This window comes from Monodelphis domestica, chromosome 7 (assembly GCF_027887165.1).
Source record: "Monodelphis domestica isolate mMonDom1 chromosome 7, mMonDom1.pri, whole genome shotgun sequence".
NCBI lineage: Eukaryota > Metazoa > Chordata > Mammalia > Didelphimorphia > Didelphidae > Monodelphis > Monodelphis domestica.
Window position 1 is genome coordinate 189,800,276 of NC_077233.1, and position 15,705 is coordinate 189,815,980.

Consider the following 15,705-nt stretch of genomic DNA (forward strand, 5'->3'; position numbering starts at 1 on the left):
ATGCAATCTAGGGGATGACTACTTACCTTGCCCTTAGGACCAGTTTGATCTATGGCTTTTAGGACCAATTGGATATATGGCTGAGGACCAGTTGGCTTTGGGCTTTTTTTTTTTCCTCAGGGAACCTTCTAGAGCTGACTGCTTCTCTCACCAGAAGACCTCATGAGCTCTTATTTGACTAACCTGTGCCTCAAAAGTGGTTCCCATCAGAACCATACCTAAATATTGGAGAATGAGGAAGAAAGATAGCAGCAACCTTGATGATTTTCTCAGGGGCAATGTATACCCAGCATACGATGGTACAGAACACTGATTGTTGCACACAGAAACCCAGGGTTGTCTGTGTTCAAAATTATAGGATGCAGACTGTCACAATACCTCAGATTGTATTTTTTTCTGTGTTAAAGGTAATTGATTCGTCAAGGCTTGAATTAAAACAAAACAAAAAAAATGTTTCTCTTGAGTTCTGTGCTTGGGCATCAAATTTTCTGTTCAGGTCGGGTGTTTTCTTAATAAATTCTTGGAATTCTATTTTGTTGAATGACCATACTTTTCCCTGTAAGAATATATAGTCAGTTTTGCTGGGTAGTTGATTCTTGGTTGTAGACCTAGTTCCCTTGCTTTCCGGAATATCATATTCCATGCCTTTCAGTCCTTCAGTGTAGATGCAGCCAGATCCTGTGTTATCCTCACTGTGGTTCCATGGTATTTGAATGACTTCTTCTTGGCAGCTTGTAATATCTTTTCTTTGGTCTGTGTGAATCTTAAAATTTCTCAGACTTGTGAATGTTAAAAATTCTCAGACTTTACCTTAGAACACTTAGTTAAGACCATTCCCCATTTTAAACAATGAAGGTACTTGATCAGGAATGTGGGAACTCTAACCTTACTCCACCCATACTTAAGCATACTTTAGGGGAAGATAAAGTTGTAAACTCCTTAGTGAACAATGAAAAAGTACTTAACTCATACTCATAGTGAGGCAAAAGCCCTTAAGCTAAGTCTATTTTTAGATCTAATACAGAAAGGTGCTAAGTACCTATGAAGGTCAAATTAATCACTAAAAGGTCAAGCAACTTGCAAACTTGCAAGGGGCAAAGAGGTGTGAACTTACTCAGAAGTTTTAGTCTACCCAGAGAAGTTGAGAACTAAAGAAGATGTGAATTAAGAATGGTCAGTCCTGTGAAAACGTCTACTGTGATTGGTAGATGTGAGAACTTAGGGGAGGTAACATAGGAGAAAATTCTCTTTAAAAGGAGGTCAGAAAGGCCTCTGAAGGGAGTCAGCTTGCCAAAGCTGAATTGGAGGGCTCGGTAGCTGAACTTAGGGGAGCTGAGAAGCTAAACTGGAGGGTCTCTCTGAACACTAGAATCTTGCTTGGGACAAATCTTGTGGTGAGTGGATTAAAGACTGATTGATCTCTCTCTTAAGGCTTAAGCCTAGGCTGTCCTAGCCTTTTTCTCATTATTTCCTCTTTCTCCCTTTCATTAATTCCTTAATTTGTATTAATTAAAATCTCCATAAAGACCCAGCTGACTTGGGTATTTCATATTTAGGAATTTTCCTCATGTCAACCACTTTATTTTAATATAAAATCAAAACACAAAAAAGTATCTTTACAGTTTAAAAAATTCAAAGTCTTGAAACCATATTTCCGTGGTCACATTTTATGCCAACCACTCTTTTGTCTGTAACATCTGATAGCTCTTGAATTTGGCTATAACATTCCTGGGTGTTGTCAGTTGGGGATTAAGTACAGGAGGTGATCTGTGGATTCTTTCAATCTCCACTTTTCCCTCTTGTTCTAGAATATCGGGGCAGTTTTCTTTAATAATTTCTTGTAGTATTATGTCCAGACTTTTTCTTTTGTCATGGTCTTTTGGTAGACCAATGATTCTTAAATTGTCTCTCCTCGAACAATTTTCTAAATCTTCTGTTTTGTGAATGAGATGCTTCATATTTTCCTCAATATTTTTATTCTTTGGTTTTGTTTTATAGTGTCCTGCTGCCTTGTGAGGTCACTTAATTCTAGTTGTTATATTCTGTTTCTTAAAGACTGGATTTCATCCCTGGATTTTTGGTCATCCTTCTCCTTCTGGTCTGATTTTCTTTGGAGGTCATCTTTCATCTTCTTTGCCTAATCTTTCATTTTCTTTGTGTCATCTTTCATCTCCTTTGCCTCATTTTCAAGCTGATTAATTTTGACTTTCAAGACACTGTTTTCTGTTTCCAGATGACTCATCTTGCTTTTTAAGTTCTTTTCCCAGTTGTGTTCAGTCTCTCTTAATTGTGTTTTGAATTTCATTTTGAGTTCTTCCAAAGCCTGAATCCAATTTGCTGGGATTTTTTATTCATTTTTTGATGATTCCTCCTCCTCTGTTCCGTTTGCTCTTTGTTCATTGCCTGTATAGAAGCTGTCGATTGTAATTTTTTTCTTTTTCTGTTGTTTGCTCATATTTACCCCTTCTTTATTCCCCGTGTTTGTCTGTGCTCTTGCTCCTATCATTTTTTTTGGTTTTGGGGTTTTCTGACAGTCTCCCCTCTTGGAGCTTTTCCAGGAGTTCTCTAGGTGCAGTCTGTGGGGGATGGTGTTGGAGTTTGAGCTTCCCTGTCCTCTGGAGGCTTTTGATTGGATTAAAGTTCAGTCTGTGGGGGAGGGGTGTTGGTGCTTGGACTTCCCTGATCTATGAAGACTTGATATCATTACATTCAGCTGGGTTGGGCTGGATATGCTCAGAGGCCAAAACCTCCTGGAAGGCTGGAGCAATATGGAGGGTCTCCGCCTCTGTGACCAGGCTGCCTGTTCTGCGCTCCCTCTCCTGCTCCTTCCCCATCACCTGTGTTTGACACTCTGAGTCTGGCACAACCCTGCCCACAAAGTACACCCTCCAGACCAATGCCTTTGCTTGCCCAGAGGTTCCCGCTGCCACTGGAGGCTTAGTTCTCTAGGTGGCGGGGGAGGGGTCCTGGGACCTTCCTTCTTCCTTCCCCTTAAAACCGAGTGTTCTCGAATTCTGGCTTTTTTGGGGGGGGGCGTACCTTTTGAATTGAGTCCAGCAGGAGGGTTCCTCGTCTCTGTCTTGATGCTAGGTTTGATTTTCAATCCCCTAGGAGCATTTAGTTTGTAATTGGTAAGGAAGGGTACTCAGAGGTCTGAACTTTTGCTGCTTCTACGCTGCCATCTTGACTCTCTTTTTAAAAGTTTAAGAGATTCAAAGATTCATAAGCTCAAGTCTGTCTTCCTCAATTTTGACCTGGGATACCAAGGGAGGGAGGGAGGGAAGGAATGAGGGAGGGGAAGGACAAAGGACTTCTTCCACTTTCTGTCTTCCAAAGGCAAGATCATTACAGTGTGGATTTTTAAATGTGGTTTTTCCATACTTTCTCATGCTGCTGTCTAGATTAAAATTTTCTTCTCCAGACTTATTCCACTTGCTTTTTCTTCATTGTGTAGGGGATCCATCTTGGGATCTTTCACTTTTCTCTTTGGTGATGTTTTGGAAATGGGTACGTCCTTCAATTTGGTGATATTTTTGGCCCATGACCCTTTATGTGACCAAGGGATCAAATTTTGCTAACAGAGGCAGTTTGGGTATTCTCCTGACCCTGTTATGACTGCTTTATGCTGGTTAAATTTCTCCAATAAATTGGTGGAGAGTAATAAGATAGATATAAAATTGGAAGAGACATTTAGTTTAACCTTATTTTGTGGATATGGAATCAGTTCCAGGGAGATTAAGGGACTAGCTCTGGAATGGTGAGTCTTTTACAGATAGAGTGCCAGGCCCTGACCCCATCCCACCCCCAGAGACCAAGTGCCATGCTCCTGCCTTACCCCACACAGGGGAAGAAGGAAGCACTCCCATGGGGCTGCTGGGTAGAGGTGATGTGAAAAAATGTCATCAGGCATGTTGCAGAGTGTGAGGGGAGCAGTTCCGCCTGAGTCCCTCTGCCTTTTTAGGAATGAAGTGAATGTGTGTGGGTGGCCAAGTGCCCACAGAAAGTATTCTGCATGACATCTTTGGCACCCATACCATAAGTTTGCCATCACTAGATTAAGCTCAAGGTCACATAGGCAATAAGTGGCATTTCTCAGGTTAAAACTATTTCTTTGACTCTAAATTCAGTGGGTTTTTTTCTCTAGCCTTTTATCTCTTTAGTCACTATCTTTACTGTTTTCCATCTCCATAAATGATAATGTAATATATTTATATTGTTTCCTTGTTCATACTACTCTTGTTCTTATCCAACTTGAATTTTTTGTCATCAATATAACTTTATTCCTTTTTTCTACCTATATAACTAATGTTCTGATTGCATCTTTACTACATACCTAGATTTTGTACATTAAACTGAAGCACAAATATTATGTACTAGATAAATGGTTCTTGAAAAAGTAGAAAAATGTGATCTTAAATACTGCCTTTTTTTTACAGGTTATGTATTATCATGGTAAATAATTTAGTTCCGTTGCATATATCTTGGTTTATTTGTAAAGTAGAAAGACACAGTATCTTTCTTTCAGTTTTCTTGCAGAATTGTTGAGAGAATAAAGGAAATCATTTAAATATGTTTCATTTTTAGTATAGAAAAACATTAATCCCTAATTCATTTTCTGATCTCATTAGTCTCTTCAGAGAAACATTCACTTAATTACACTGACACAATGTTTTGCCATGAATTAGTAACTAGTGTGAATGATATATACATAAGGGTCATGATGATTTTTATATTATACTTAAGGTACCATCAATTCCTCTAAATCCATATACAATCTTCTTTTATAGGAAGTTGAAGCTATCAGTCTGGAGCTAGAAGAACTCAAGAGAGAGCAGGGTACCTATAAACAACAGTTTGAGGCTGTAAATGAAGCCATCAAGTCCTATGAAGAACAAATTGGTATCATGGCATCTGAGGTGGCTAAGAATAAGGTATGCTTGATTCATTTAGCAAACATTAAGGTCTTACTCTGAAGTATTTTGCTAGTTATGAGAAGAAATTAAAAAATGGGTCAGACAAGGTACCTATCCTTAAAGAGTTTTTAATTTAGTAGGATTGGCATGATAAAATATAATAAATAACATAGTAGAATATAAGAAGCACAAATCCAGTGTCATCATTTCTTTCCTGAAGAGTGAGAGATAATAAGAGAAGTAGCATTTGAGTTGAGCCTTTAAGGAAGACTAGGATTTCATCAGGTAGAAATGGAGGTGGGGAATAGCAAATGATGTTAACAACTCTAGAATATGGATGGGCAGGACCAAGTTAGGGAATGGGGATTAATTTGGATTGGCTGGAAAGTATAAAGAGTATTAGTGATTGAATTGGAGAAGTTGTAAAGACTAATAATAGTGTAATAGTTGTTCATGAAGTGACATTAGAATGGTTCAAGTTGGCTTAGATGTAATTATCAGTTCCTGTCTTATGGCTAGCCTTAATTTCTTCACTGTCACTCAGTCTTTGATGAAAATTTCGGATTTTTGTTCTTAAAATAAATAAGTTTAGGTGTCTATACCATTTGCTTAATATCCTTCACCAGCCATGGATAATTGAAAAAAAAAGCACACCATGTTAATTTATTATTTGAAACAAAGTCCATATGTCACTCTAAAACTGAGAACAAATTTAAGACCTACTTTGGAAAAGTTGTTTTATTCAGACAAAAAAGAAATACCCTTAAATAGGTTTGGTCAGTGGATATCAAAGATTAAAGTTGATATATCATTTTGTTCTGTGTTATCATTTACTTTGTGCAGTTATTTTTATTCATATTTAAATTATGAACAAATAAAAAAATCTGGATCAAAAAAACCCAACTATCTTCCAGATAAGCTCTAAGTATGAGTTTAATTGTTTAGAAAATAGCAAGATGCTAGAAGTATATCTTCACTTCTGGAATTTTTACAGTGATATTTTATTTCCTGGCCATCTTTTTGTTTGTTTTTTTTTAACCCGGATTTGAAAAGTCAACGGTTTGTTTTAGCAAATCTTGTTTGACAGGAATCGGTGAAGAAAGCCCAAGAAGAACTGACCAAACAAAAAGAAGTGATTGCAACTCAAGATAATATAATTAAAGATAAATGTATAGAAGTGGCGAAACACAAGGAACAAAATAATAATTCCCAGCTTAAGATGAAAGAGCTAGATCACAACATCAACAAACATAAGCAGGAGGCTGAAGATGCTGCTTCAAAGGTATGTTAATATTCCTGTTTACCATTTGATAGTCAGGTGGTTTACTTCACCTAAAGCTCTCTTTAGATTATATTTGAGGTTTTAGTTCAGTTTCACATTTTACTGAAGTTATTATACCTGAGCTATAAATACTCCCTCAACTGCTTGAATAATTAAAAATAAATTGTAAAATATTTTTTCAAAACATGTTTTTGCTATAAGAAGTATAATCATTTGGTTTAGCATTGATATTTTAATTTTTGAATTAATAAAAAAACTCTTTATCAGGGAATACTAGCCAATAGTATGAGTCTTATGCTGATTAATTCATGATGAATATCCTGTAAATATCCTTATAACTTTTACATATTAAGTACTTGAATATTTGCTGCCTTTGTTAAAAATTTGTGTGTAACCACATATATATTTTTATATAATAACTTTAAATTGGGGAAGCAGCACTATAGTTAGTAGAGAATTGATCTAGCATCCAGGAAGACCTGAGTTCAAGTCTCACCTCTGACTCAAACTGGCTTTGTGATCTTGGGCAAGTCAACTGATTTCTTAGTGACCTTGGTGACTCATTTAGACTTTTAAGTTACAGAGGTAACTTTGCATTATTAGAGGAAATTTCCTTATTTTCCTCTATCAATGAAATCATAGGTCCAATTCTTATCTGTAAATAGGAGTAGAGGGAAAAATAGCACAGGTCCGCACATTTTTGCGTTTTTTTCCTAGATGTGTTTGTCTTGTATATTTTAGACCTTAAAAATACCTTAAGAATTTTTCCAAGTACTTTTTAAAAAAAGTAGTTGAAGAAATGGAAGTGTAGACTTCCATTTAAGTTTAAGTGACTTGCCAAAGTACACAATTAGTGGTCTTCAGAAACTTTTTTTGGATCATTTTCTTTTTGCTTTTGTCATTATATCTACCTCCCCAAGAAAATACTTTAATTATGCTGTGGATTATATTTTTAAAAAATGAGTAATTGTGTGACATTTCCATAGGCTGATTTAGATTTATTCCATAAAGCACTGTGCTTAGAGTCTCATTCTATTAAAAGTAGTCTTAACAATTATTTAACTTGCTGTTATGTGAAAGCATTCACTTTCCAGAATAAATCTAGATTGCTATTTTCCTCAAAATCTTATTACTAGATTATTTTATATTTTAAAATACATTTTATTAATATATTTGTTTTTTAAAATCATCTTCATTTGTCAGTTTATCTTTCCTCTATGAGCCATTCTTTATAACAAAAAATAGAAAAAAACAATTCAGCAAAACTAAACAATATATTGAGAAAAAATTTGGCATGCGCAGTATTCTCTGCAAAGAAGGGAGGAAGTTACATTTGTCAAATTTTGGGGGGGACCAGGTTTGGTCATAATAGTTTCTCAGGATCCTATTTCAATTGTTTTGTTGTTCTTTCCATTTATTTTGATGGAGCCATCGTAAACGTTCTTTTCTTAGTCCTTATTTTATCTTGCCTCAGTTTTTCCATACTCTTGTGTTTTCATCATATTCATTGTTTATGTCAAAGTAATATTCCATTACATTTATGTACCATGATTTATGAACATTGATTAGTGTACCCAATTAATGAACAGCTACTTCACTTTTCTAATTCTTTATAATTACAAAAAAGGCTTGATAATAAATATTTTCTTCTATATAGGGATAGGATCTCTAGGTCAGAGGGCACAGTCATTTCAGCTGCTTAAATTCTATAATATAAAGAGTCCTCAGATTTTTAAGATATCAGTTGCCATTTATAGATCCTTTTATAGTAATGCTTGGCTCCTTGCATATTTCCAGGTATCGAAAATGATGAAAAGTTATGAATGGATAAAATCAGAGAAACACCTCTTTGGTCAGTCTGATACTGCTTATGATTTTAATACTAACAATCCAAAGGAAGCAGGTCAGAGGCTACAAAAATTAGAAGACAAGAAGGAGAAACTGGGAAGGAATGTCAACATGAGAGCTATGAACATGCTGACAGAAGCTGAAGAGAGGGTAACTATGTTTGATGTTAACATTTGGTCACTAAAAGAAGGAAAGCTACCTGTGGCCTGGGAGTGTCATATGGCTCCTGGATAAGAAGAAAGCCTGCCTTTTATATTTTATTCTTTTTCTCCCTATATCTTGTTTCCCCTACCTTTTAAAAAATATATTTACATTGCCACTTTCTGAACTATTTTCTTCTCGCCTACCTTCTCCCTTCTTTTCCTTCAGCCCTTCATGTTTCTTTACAAGCATCTTTCTTTACATTCTTTACAAGCATCCATGGTTTAATCTAGGTGATGGCACTCAACTATTCATTCTTTTGATTTCTGTCCTGATATAAGTAACTTCCCTTGTTTATGCTATTTTTATTATCTTTGTTTCAGTTAATGTAAAAGATAAATTTTTTTAAATGAGAGCTACTCATGTATTTTTCATCTTTTTTCTTAGAGAAATAAGATGAATATAATAAATATTTCATTTTTTAAAGATTTGTTTTAAATTTTATCCTCTTGAATTCCATGAGTTTTGAAACAGGTGCTGAACAGTTTTTCAGAACCCTCAGCTATACCAGTTATAGGAAGTATAGCTAACAAAGTGAATGTGAATCTTTTAACATAAGAAGATAAGTATCACTGAAACTTACTGAGAGGGTACTCATTCATTTGAAGAGGGAATATTATTCAGAAGAAAAAGCTAAAGCTGGGGAAAAAAGTAGGGGGAAAATAACTTGATACCAAAAAGAATCTGAATCTGAGAGTAGAAGCAGTGTAGAAAAAATTTAGATTAAGCTAAAAGGATAAACAAATCACACAAATACAATACACACACACACAGTATCAAATAATATGGATTGCATAATCCTTCCTTGATAGGTCACATTTCATTGCTAACTTTGTTTTTGTTTTTTTTCAATAAAGCTTCAGGAAGGTTAGCATGTTTGGGAATGGAAATAGCATCTGGTAAATGATTAAAATTTCAAATACATGCTGGGAAGTTAGGGAAATTCTTACTTGTCTAGAGCCTATAGTCAGTAATTTTTTGATGCATGTGTAAATATGGTGAGATGCCACAGTACTTAATATATTACAATGCTACCAAACCATATTAACTGGTACTTTACTAATTGCTTATATTTCTGTTAGTATAATGACTTGATGAAGAAGAAAAGAATTGTAGAAAATGACAAATCCAAAATTCTTGCAACCATTGAAGACCTTGACCAGAAGAAAAACCAAGCCCTAAAAATTGCTTGGGAAAAGGTATTTTGATTCTGTTTATATTATATAGATGTGAAAAGGATACAGATTATTCTCATCTGCTCATGCTAATAGAAGGGATCAATGATGGTAATAATTTGTTAGTTTGACACTGTATAATGACAACTTCAGATATTCTCATATGTGTCTCTATCTCTTTGGACCTAGACAGGTGGTGAATAAATATATCCCTCTTAACTCCCATGGTATATTCTTGAACTCTAGTCAAGTTATACTGTTTCCCCACTCTTAGTTTATGAGTTGTCTATTTATTTTTTACTTCCTACATTAGTTTTTCTATTCTCATTCCCTCCCTTCTCCTCCTCATAACTACAGACTTGTAGCCAAATTTTCTTATAAGTAATGAGAAGTTGCCCAGCTCATTAGGACTAAGAGATGTCTAGACTTCTTTGTTAATATTTTTTGAATGGGCCAGAACTTAATTCTGTGACTGTGAATATGAAAGGATTCTAGGGAGGGGGAGAGAAAGGGAGATATGTTGGGAGGGTTTCAGTTAATATAGGGAAATTCAGAGGTACAGCAAAGCTGTAAAGAAATTTGCTATAATTTCACATATAGGGCCCAAGAACAACTCTGAATCAGATACCAGGGTAGTTTGGTGAGTATGTAAGATGGTGATATAGAAAAAATATTGGCCTAGAAATAAGGAGGTATAGCTAGTTAGTGGCAGTGTGGTCTTAATTATTTCACTTCCTTGGCCCTCAGTTTTCTCATTGTTAAATGAAGAGTTTGGCCTAGATGTTTTCAATGATCTTTTGACTTTTTTAATCTTATCATCCATGTGAAAAACACTGTAGCATAGAATATGAAAAAAACTGCCTTTGGAGTCAAGAAGTCTTGGGTTCAAGTCACTTCTCTGACATATATAATGATCCCTCACTTATTGTGGGAGTTACATTCCAGAGATCCCTGTGATAGGTGAAAATTCACAAAGAAGCGGTATTATTTTTATTTTATTGTTTATATTTATTTTAGGGCTTTGGAAATCCTACCCACTCTCTTATAAACCTTTTCCATATTCTTATTAACCTTTCCCACTCTCTTATAAACATTGAGCCAATCAGCGACCAGGATACAGAACACAGTGCTGTGGTTGATTGCCTTTCATTCCATCAGCCAATAGTATGCCATGTACAATGTCACATTGACACAGTTGCACAACTGGTAGTGGCACTGCATTTCCTTTGTGTACAGTATGCTATTCTTCTGTGAAATCCCACAATATAGCAAAAACTCTGATATGCAGAATTAAATATATTTTTTTAAAGAACCTGTGATTGTGAAGCCATGATAAGTAATATGGAACTAGGAGTTAAAGTGTAATTTTACATTGTAAAATCATCAATATAGAGATTTATATGATTGAATTCCTGGAAATATGTGTTTGTCAAGGCAAATACCATGTAGATAATCTTCATTGTCATTAGGGTACCTACATATGTGTTTACCTAATTTTTTTTTATGATATGAATTTAGGACTAATAATAAACAAGGACATCTTGTTTTGTTTTTTGCTTTTATTAACATTATTATTTGAAATAAATTTTATTCATTACCATCTTATAATTTTCTGAGTGGTTTCAGAGTAATATTGGTAATTGAACTCAACTTCCCTCCCTCCAATTATATTTTGCTTTAATATTTTACATAAAATTTTTATTTATTTAAAAATCCTTACCTTCCATCTTAGAATCAATACTGTATGTTAGTTCTAAAGCAGAAGAGCAGTATGGGCTAGGCAGTGGGGGTTATGTGACTTGCCCAGAGTCAGACAGCTAGGAAGTGTCTGAGGCCAAATTTTAATCTTGGGGACCTCCTGTCTCTAGGCCTGGCTCTCAAGCCCATAGTGCCCCCAATATTTTTTTATTTTAACAAGACAAGTATTCAGTGCTAGAGAAAAGACATTTACTGTCCATACTTTAAGTGGGAACATACCCTTTTGATTTCACTGAACTAATTTGGACTAGAGTGTAGCTGCTGAGTTTTGTTCTGCATGATTACTGTTACTGTATATGGTGATCATTGGTAGCCTTTTGGTAAACACTTTACTGTTCTTGTATCAAGGTGAATAAGGATTTTGGTTCAATTTTCTCCACTCTTCTGCCGGGTGCTAATGCAATGCTTGCACCACCAGAGGGACAGACTGTTTTGGATGGCCTGGAGTTTAAAGTTGCCTTGGGAAATACCTGGAAAGAAAATCTAACTGAACTCAGTGGAGGTCAAAGGTAAAAGTTTTTTTTCCCCCCTTCTTTTATAATTTTTATCATTATAAATTTAACATTCAAACACAAACAACATGGAATGAAGCCCCAAATAAAACTGTAAAATCTGAATTATTTACATTTTGATTTAAGAAAAGAATTGAAAGGAACCTTAGAAGGTAATAACAAGTATATTCACTGTTTACTTCCAAATTCTTTTCCATGTACTTTATATATTGACATACCAAGATTTACTGAGCCATTTATAGTAACATTTTCTTTGCTTCTTAAAATTTTTTTCTAATGAGTAATTACAGCTTTACATCCAAATATAATTTCTTTCTTTTGAATATTACATCTATAGATGTTACATGTTACTAAAATTTTTGTTTGTAAGTTACATTTTTAGTTCCTACCTATTTTCCTTAAATTTTGAATATAAATTAAGTTTCTTAGCTAAAATTAACACATTTGATAAAAAATAAGAGAAGGAATGATTTAAAGAAGCTTATTTTTTAAGACAGTTATGTCTCAGTCATGTGAGAGATGAGTGAGGCAAAAGTTCCTGTTCTAAAGGGAAGTTAGGGAATATGAGACAATTAGTGGTATCTATGTGTAACTTTCAACTCTTAGAAAAAAGGACATATTGTACTTGTTGAATTAAAATAAAATCCAAAAGATATTTGACAACATAGAGCATAAGTAATTTGCCTAAAGAAAGAGATGTTTGAAAAATGTTGATAGCTGAGAGATTTGGTGATTATCACACAGTTTTCTTTTCAAAACACCTTTTCTTATTCTCTTACAAAAATGAAGACTTTGGAAATTGTTTTGCAAGGTATTTATAACCCAGATTGAATTGCTTGCCAACTCCAGGAAAGGGGAAAGATGTAAAGGAGGGAAAAAATTTGGATCATATAATTTTGGAAAACTTCTGTTGAAATTATTAAATATAACAAAGTAAAATAATTAAGATATCTTTATTAAAAAAATAAGCACCATGTTCTTTCCCTAGATCCTACTTGACTTTAGCATCTCAGTCCTAAACTGTGGAATGAGTAATATTATTCTCAAGACTTAGAGAACATTGAAAAAAAAATTCTTAGGGGACAAGTTAAAATTCTAGGGTTTTAAGGATCACTGTTGATATGAAAAATGAAATTTAAATCCAAAAAGCTTTCTTTTGAATCAGACTAGAAAATAAAGGGTAATTTATACAAACCAAATGCAAAAATGAGGGAAATAAGTATTTTAATAATCATTAAACTTTGAAATTTGATATTCCAAGAGATCTTATCGCTACCACTTTCCACCTTTATTATTTTGTATAATGTCTGCCACCAGCCAATTCTTCCATTTGTATGGTTTCTTGGACAAAGGCATGTTGGTTTCAATAATTGAATAATTTAAAAGAAATATAAGATTTTAACTTTTTTCCTTCTATTCCTTTTAAAAATAGGTCTTTAGTTGCTTTATCTTTAATATTATCCATGCTTCTCTTCAAACCGGCTCCAATTTATATCCTGGATGAGGTTGATGCAGCCCTTGACCTTTCTCACACCCAGAACATTGGACAAATGCTTCGTACTCATTTCACACATTCACAGGTGAGACACTGAAATTCACTGACTTTTGATAAATAAGTTTATGGAATTTACTTAGAGTTTCCTCATCTCATCCATGCCAGAAATGCAAGGGCCCTTCAAGGGCCTTATCCCTTTATACATTTGCTTGAGAACTTTGACCTGCTTCATATCTGATCTGATTCGGTTCTTCCCTTCTTTGGCAATTCTTTCCCCCACTCTCTGCCCCTAACCTGGCCTAGAGTCTTCCTGAATCCAGGCCCACTGTTCTGTTCACTATACCACCCAGTTGCCCCAGGGATGGCGTGATCACACCTTAAAAATGTTTTTAACATTCATTCTGAAGTGTATAATGGTTTTGAAATCTGTACAAAAAGTTCGGGTAGAACATAATAGACATGATCTTCTTAGAGATGTATTCAGAAGTGTTTCTCAAGCCTTTTTTCTTTTTTTCAGTTTATTGTTGTGTCCTTGAAGGATGGGATGTTCAACAATGCAAATGTTCTATTCAAGACCAAATTTGTGGATGGGGTTTCCACAGTGGCCAGATTTACTCAGTGTCAAAATGGAAAGAACATGTCTTCACAGCAGAGAGGGGACAAGATAAAATCCAAGAGCAGGGTGCCTAAGTGATGTAATATGGATGTCCTGAAGTGCATTCATCCATCCCTTACTTTTCTGTCTTTTCACTCTTAATGTTAATACCTTGGAACTTGAAGTTGAATGTCTCGTCTAAAGTGTACTTTTGCTTGTATGGAGCTAGGGAAATCCATGTTCCATTTCTTGTCTGTACTTACCCTTATTTTTATATTTGTGATGCTCTCTAGAACATTTTAAAAGTGGAGCATTCCAAGAATCCATCTGTGGCACTTTTGTGTTATAAATAGAACTATATAACTTAAGTGTCAGTGTTTTAAAGCAAACTTTTCTATTTCTGATATGCTCATCTGGTAAATGAGCAGGGGGCTTCTGCTAGTTCAATAGGCCAATGACTTGCTCATATTTTAATCACTTGACTTGAGTTTTGTTTTTTAAAAAAAGAAAACCCAAGTGTATTATTGTGTTTTAATATCATGTATGTATACTTTTGTGAATATATTCTTAGCCAAGATTTTCTCTTTTAGGTTTATAGGATATGTTGAGTTTATAGATGCTAAATCCAAGAGCAAACCAGAATCAAAGAGTAAAAAGAAAACATAGATAATGATAGGGAAAAAAAGCTGCTAATGGATGTACTGCTGTAAAATAATTTTTATAAACAACAAGGAGGAAAATAGAACAGATTTCTGAAGATTGGAAACAGAGCCTTTTTTATTGTACAGCTTTTGTCACTTTTAATGTTTTTCATTTTGTTAATAAACCAATTTAAACATGGAAGTATGGTTTTCTTAGAATTGAAGTGTGAAAGAATAGAATTTTGCATTGTCCTTGTCCTATAGGAGTCAGTCTTATTCTTGTGATCTTAAAAAGTATTTGTTTTATAATAAGAAATAACATATTTACTTTTTTAGCCTGTTATTTATAATTTTATAACCTTTTAAGATTTCTTGGTTAATGGCTTTATTATAGAATTAGCCCAAAACATTAGATATTTTGTAGAATTAGTCAAAAACATTAAGATTTGAAAACTCATTAAAGAAAGAAATTATCTTTCAACAGCTTTCTTTTTAAGTGGGAACATCTTTTAATACATTTAATAACTTGCCATTTTATCCAGAAGTCCTAGAGTAGAATCAAAGGAGAAGGAGGTAGGAAAGGAAGATGTGTACAGCACTTGGCAGAGGAGAATGATTGTAGTTGTAATTAGCAATTAGGGTTAGAATCTGAATTAACCCTAAAGTTGCATTTTATTATGATCTTCCAGAAATTCCTTACCTGGAGGAAAAGATTAGATTTCTCACCTTAAAACCAGTTTTTAACACTGTAGGCAACTAATCATTTCATTAGCTGATAAATTTGCTATCCCGCTTATTCATCTGTTTCATTTGCTTAGGCAGGTGAAACTAGAAGAAAAACTACTGCAACCAGTTGTAGGATAAAGATCCAGAGATTATACCCTCTGCAGATTAAGGGAAGGCATAAGTGAAAAGGATGAATAGTATGTTCAAGGAAAAAAAATTCAAATTGACTTTGTGATCATAAATAAAATTTTTAGTTTGTAAAAAGGATATATTGGGACAAAATTATTTTAGTCTTTTTTAGAAAATTATTTTTTCATATTATTTTGAGCTTGATTCAGTGTAATTCAGAGGTTAAACGTTATTAATTTGATTTTAAGCACAGAAGTCATAATTTTAAAAGTGGTTGCATAAATGTAGATTATGAATTTGTATGGTTGCATGAGGAAACAGAATCCCTTTATTCTAAAACAAAATTTATAAACATTAATTTTTCTGCCCCTGGTTTATTTGCTCAAAAGAGGAAGTAGTCAGACTTTTATGTGAACAGTTTCTAATGGAA

At 34.2% G+C, this 15,705-nt stretch overlaps 1 protein-coding gene across 3 annotated transcripts in view; it reads left to right on the forward strand.

Moving 5' to 3' along the window:
• SMC2 (structural maintenance of chromosomes 2) overlaps window positions 1-14,622 on the forward strand; it is a 55,440-nt gene extending 40,818 nt beyond the window's left edge. For all 3 annotated transcript variants that reach the window (XM_056806207.1, XM_056806205.1, XM_056806206.1), the window contains exons 20-26: window positions 4,788-4,931; window positions 6,001-6,195; window positions 7,993-8,193; window positions 9,327-9,443; window positions 11,526-11,686; window positions 13,122-13,269; window positions 13,702-14,622. In XM_056806207.1, coding sequence (XP_056662185.1) covers window positions 4,788-4,931; window positions 6,001-6,195; window positions 7,993-8,193; window positions 9,327-9,443; window positions 11,526-11,686; window positions 13,122-13,269; window positions 13,702-13,878 — 1,143 coding nt within the window. In that variant the 3' untranslated portion in view covers window positions 13,879-14,622. The remainder of the gene's footprint in view (window positions 1-4,787; window positions 4,932-6,000; window positions 6,196-7,992; window positions 8,194-9,326; window positions 9,444-11,525; window positions 11,687-13,121; window positions 13,270-13,701) is intronic.
• The last annotated feature ends 1,083 nt before the right edge of the window (window positions 14,623-15,705 follow it).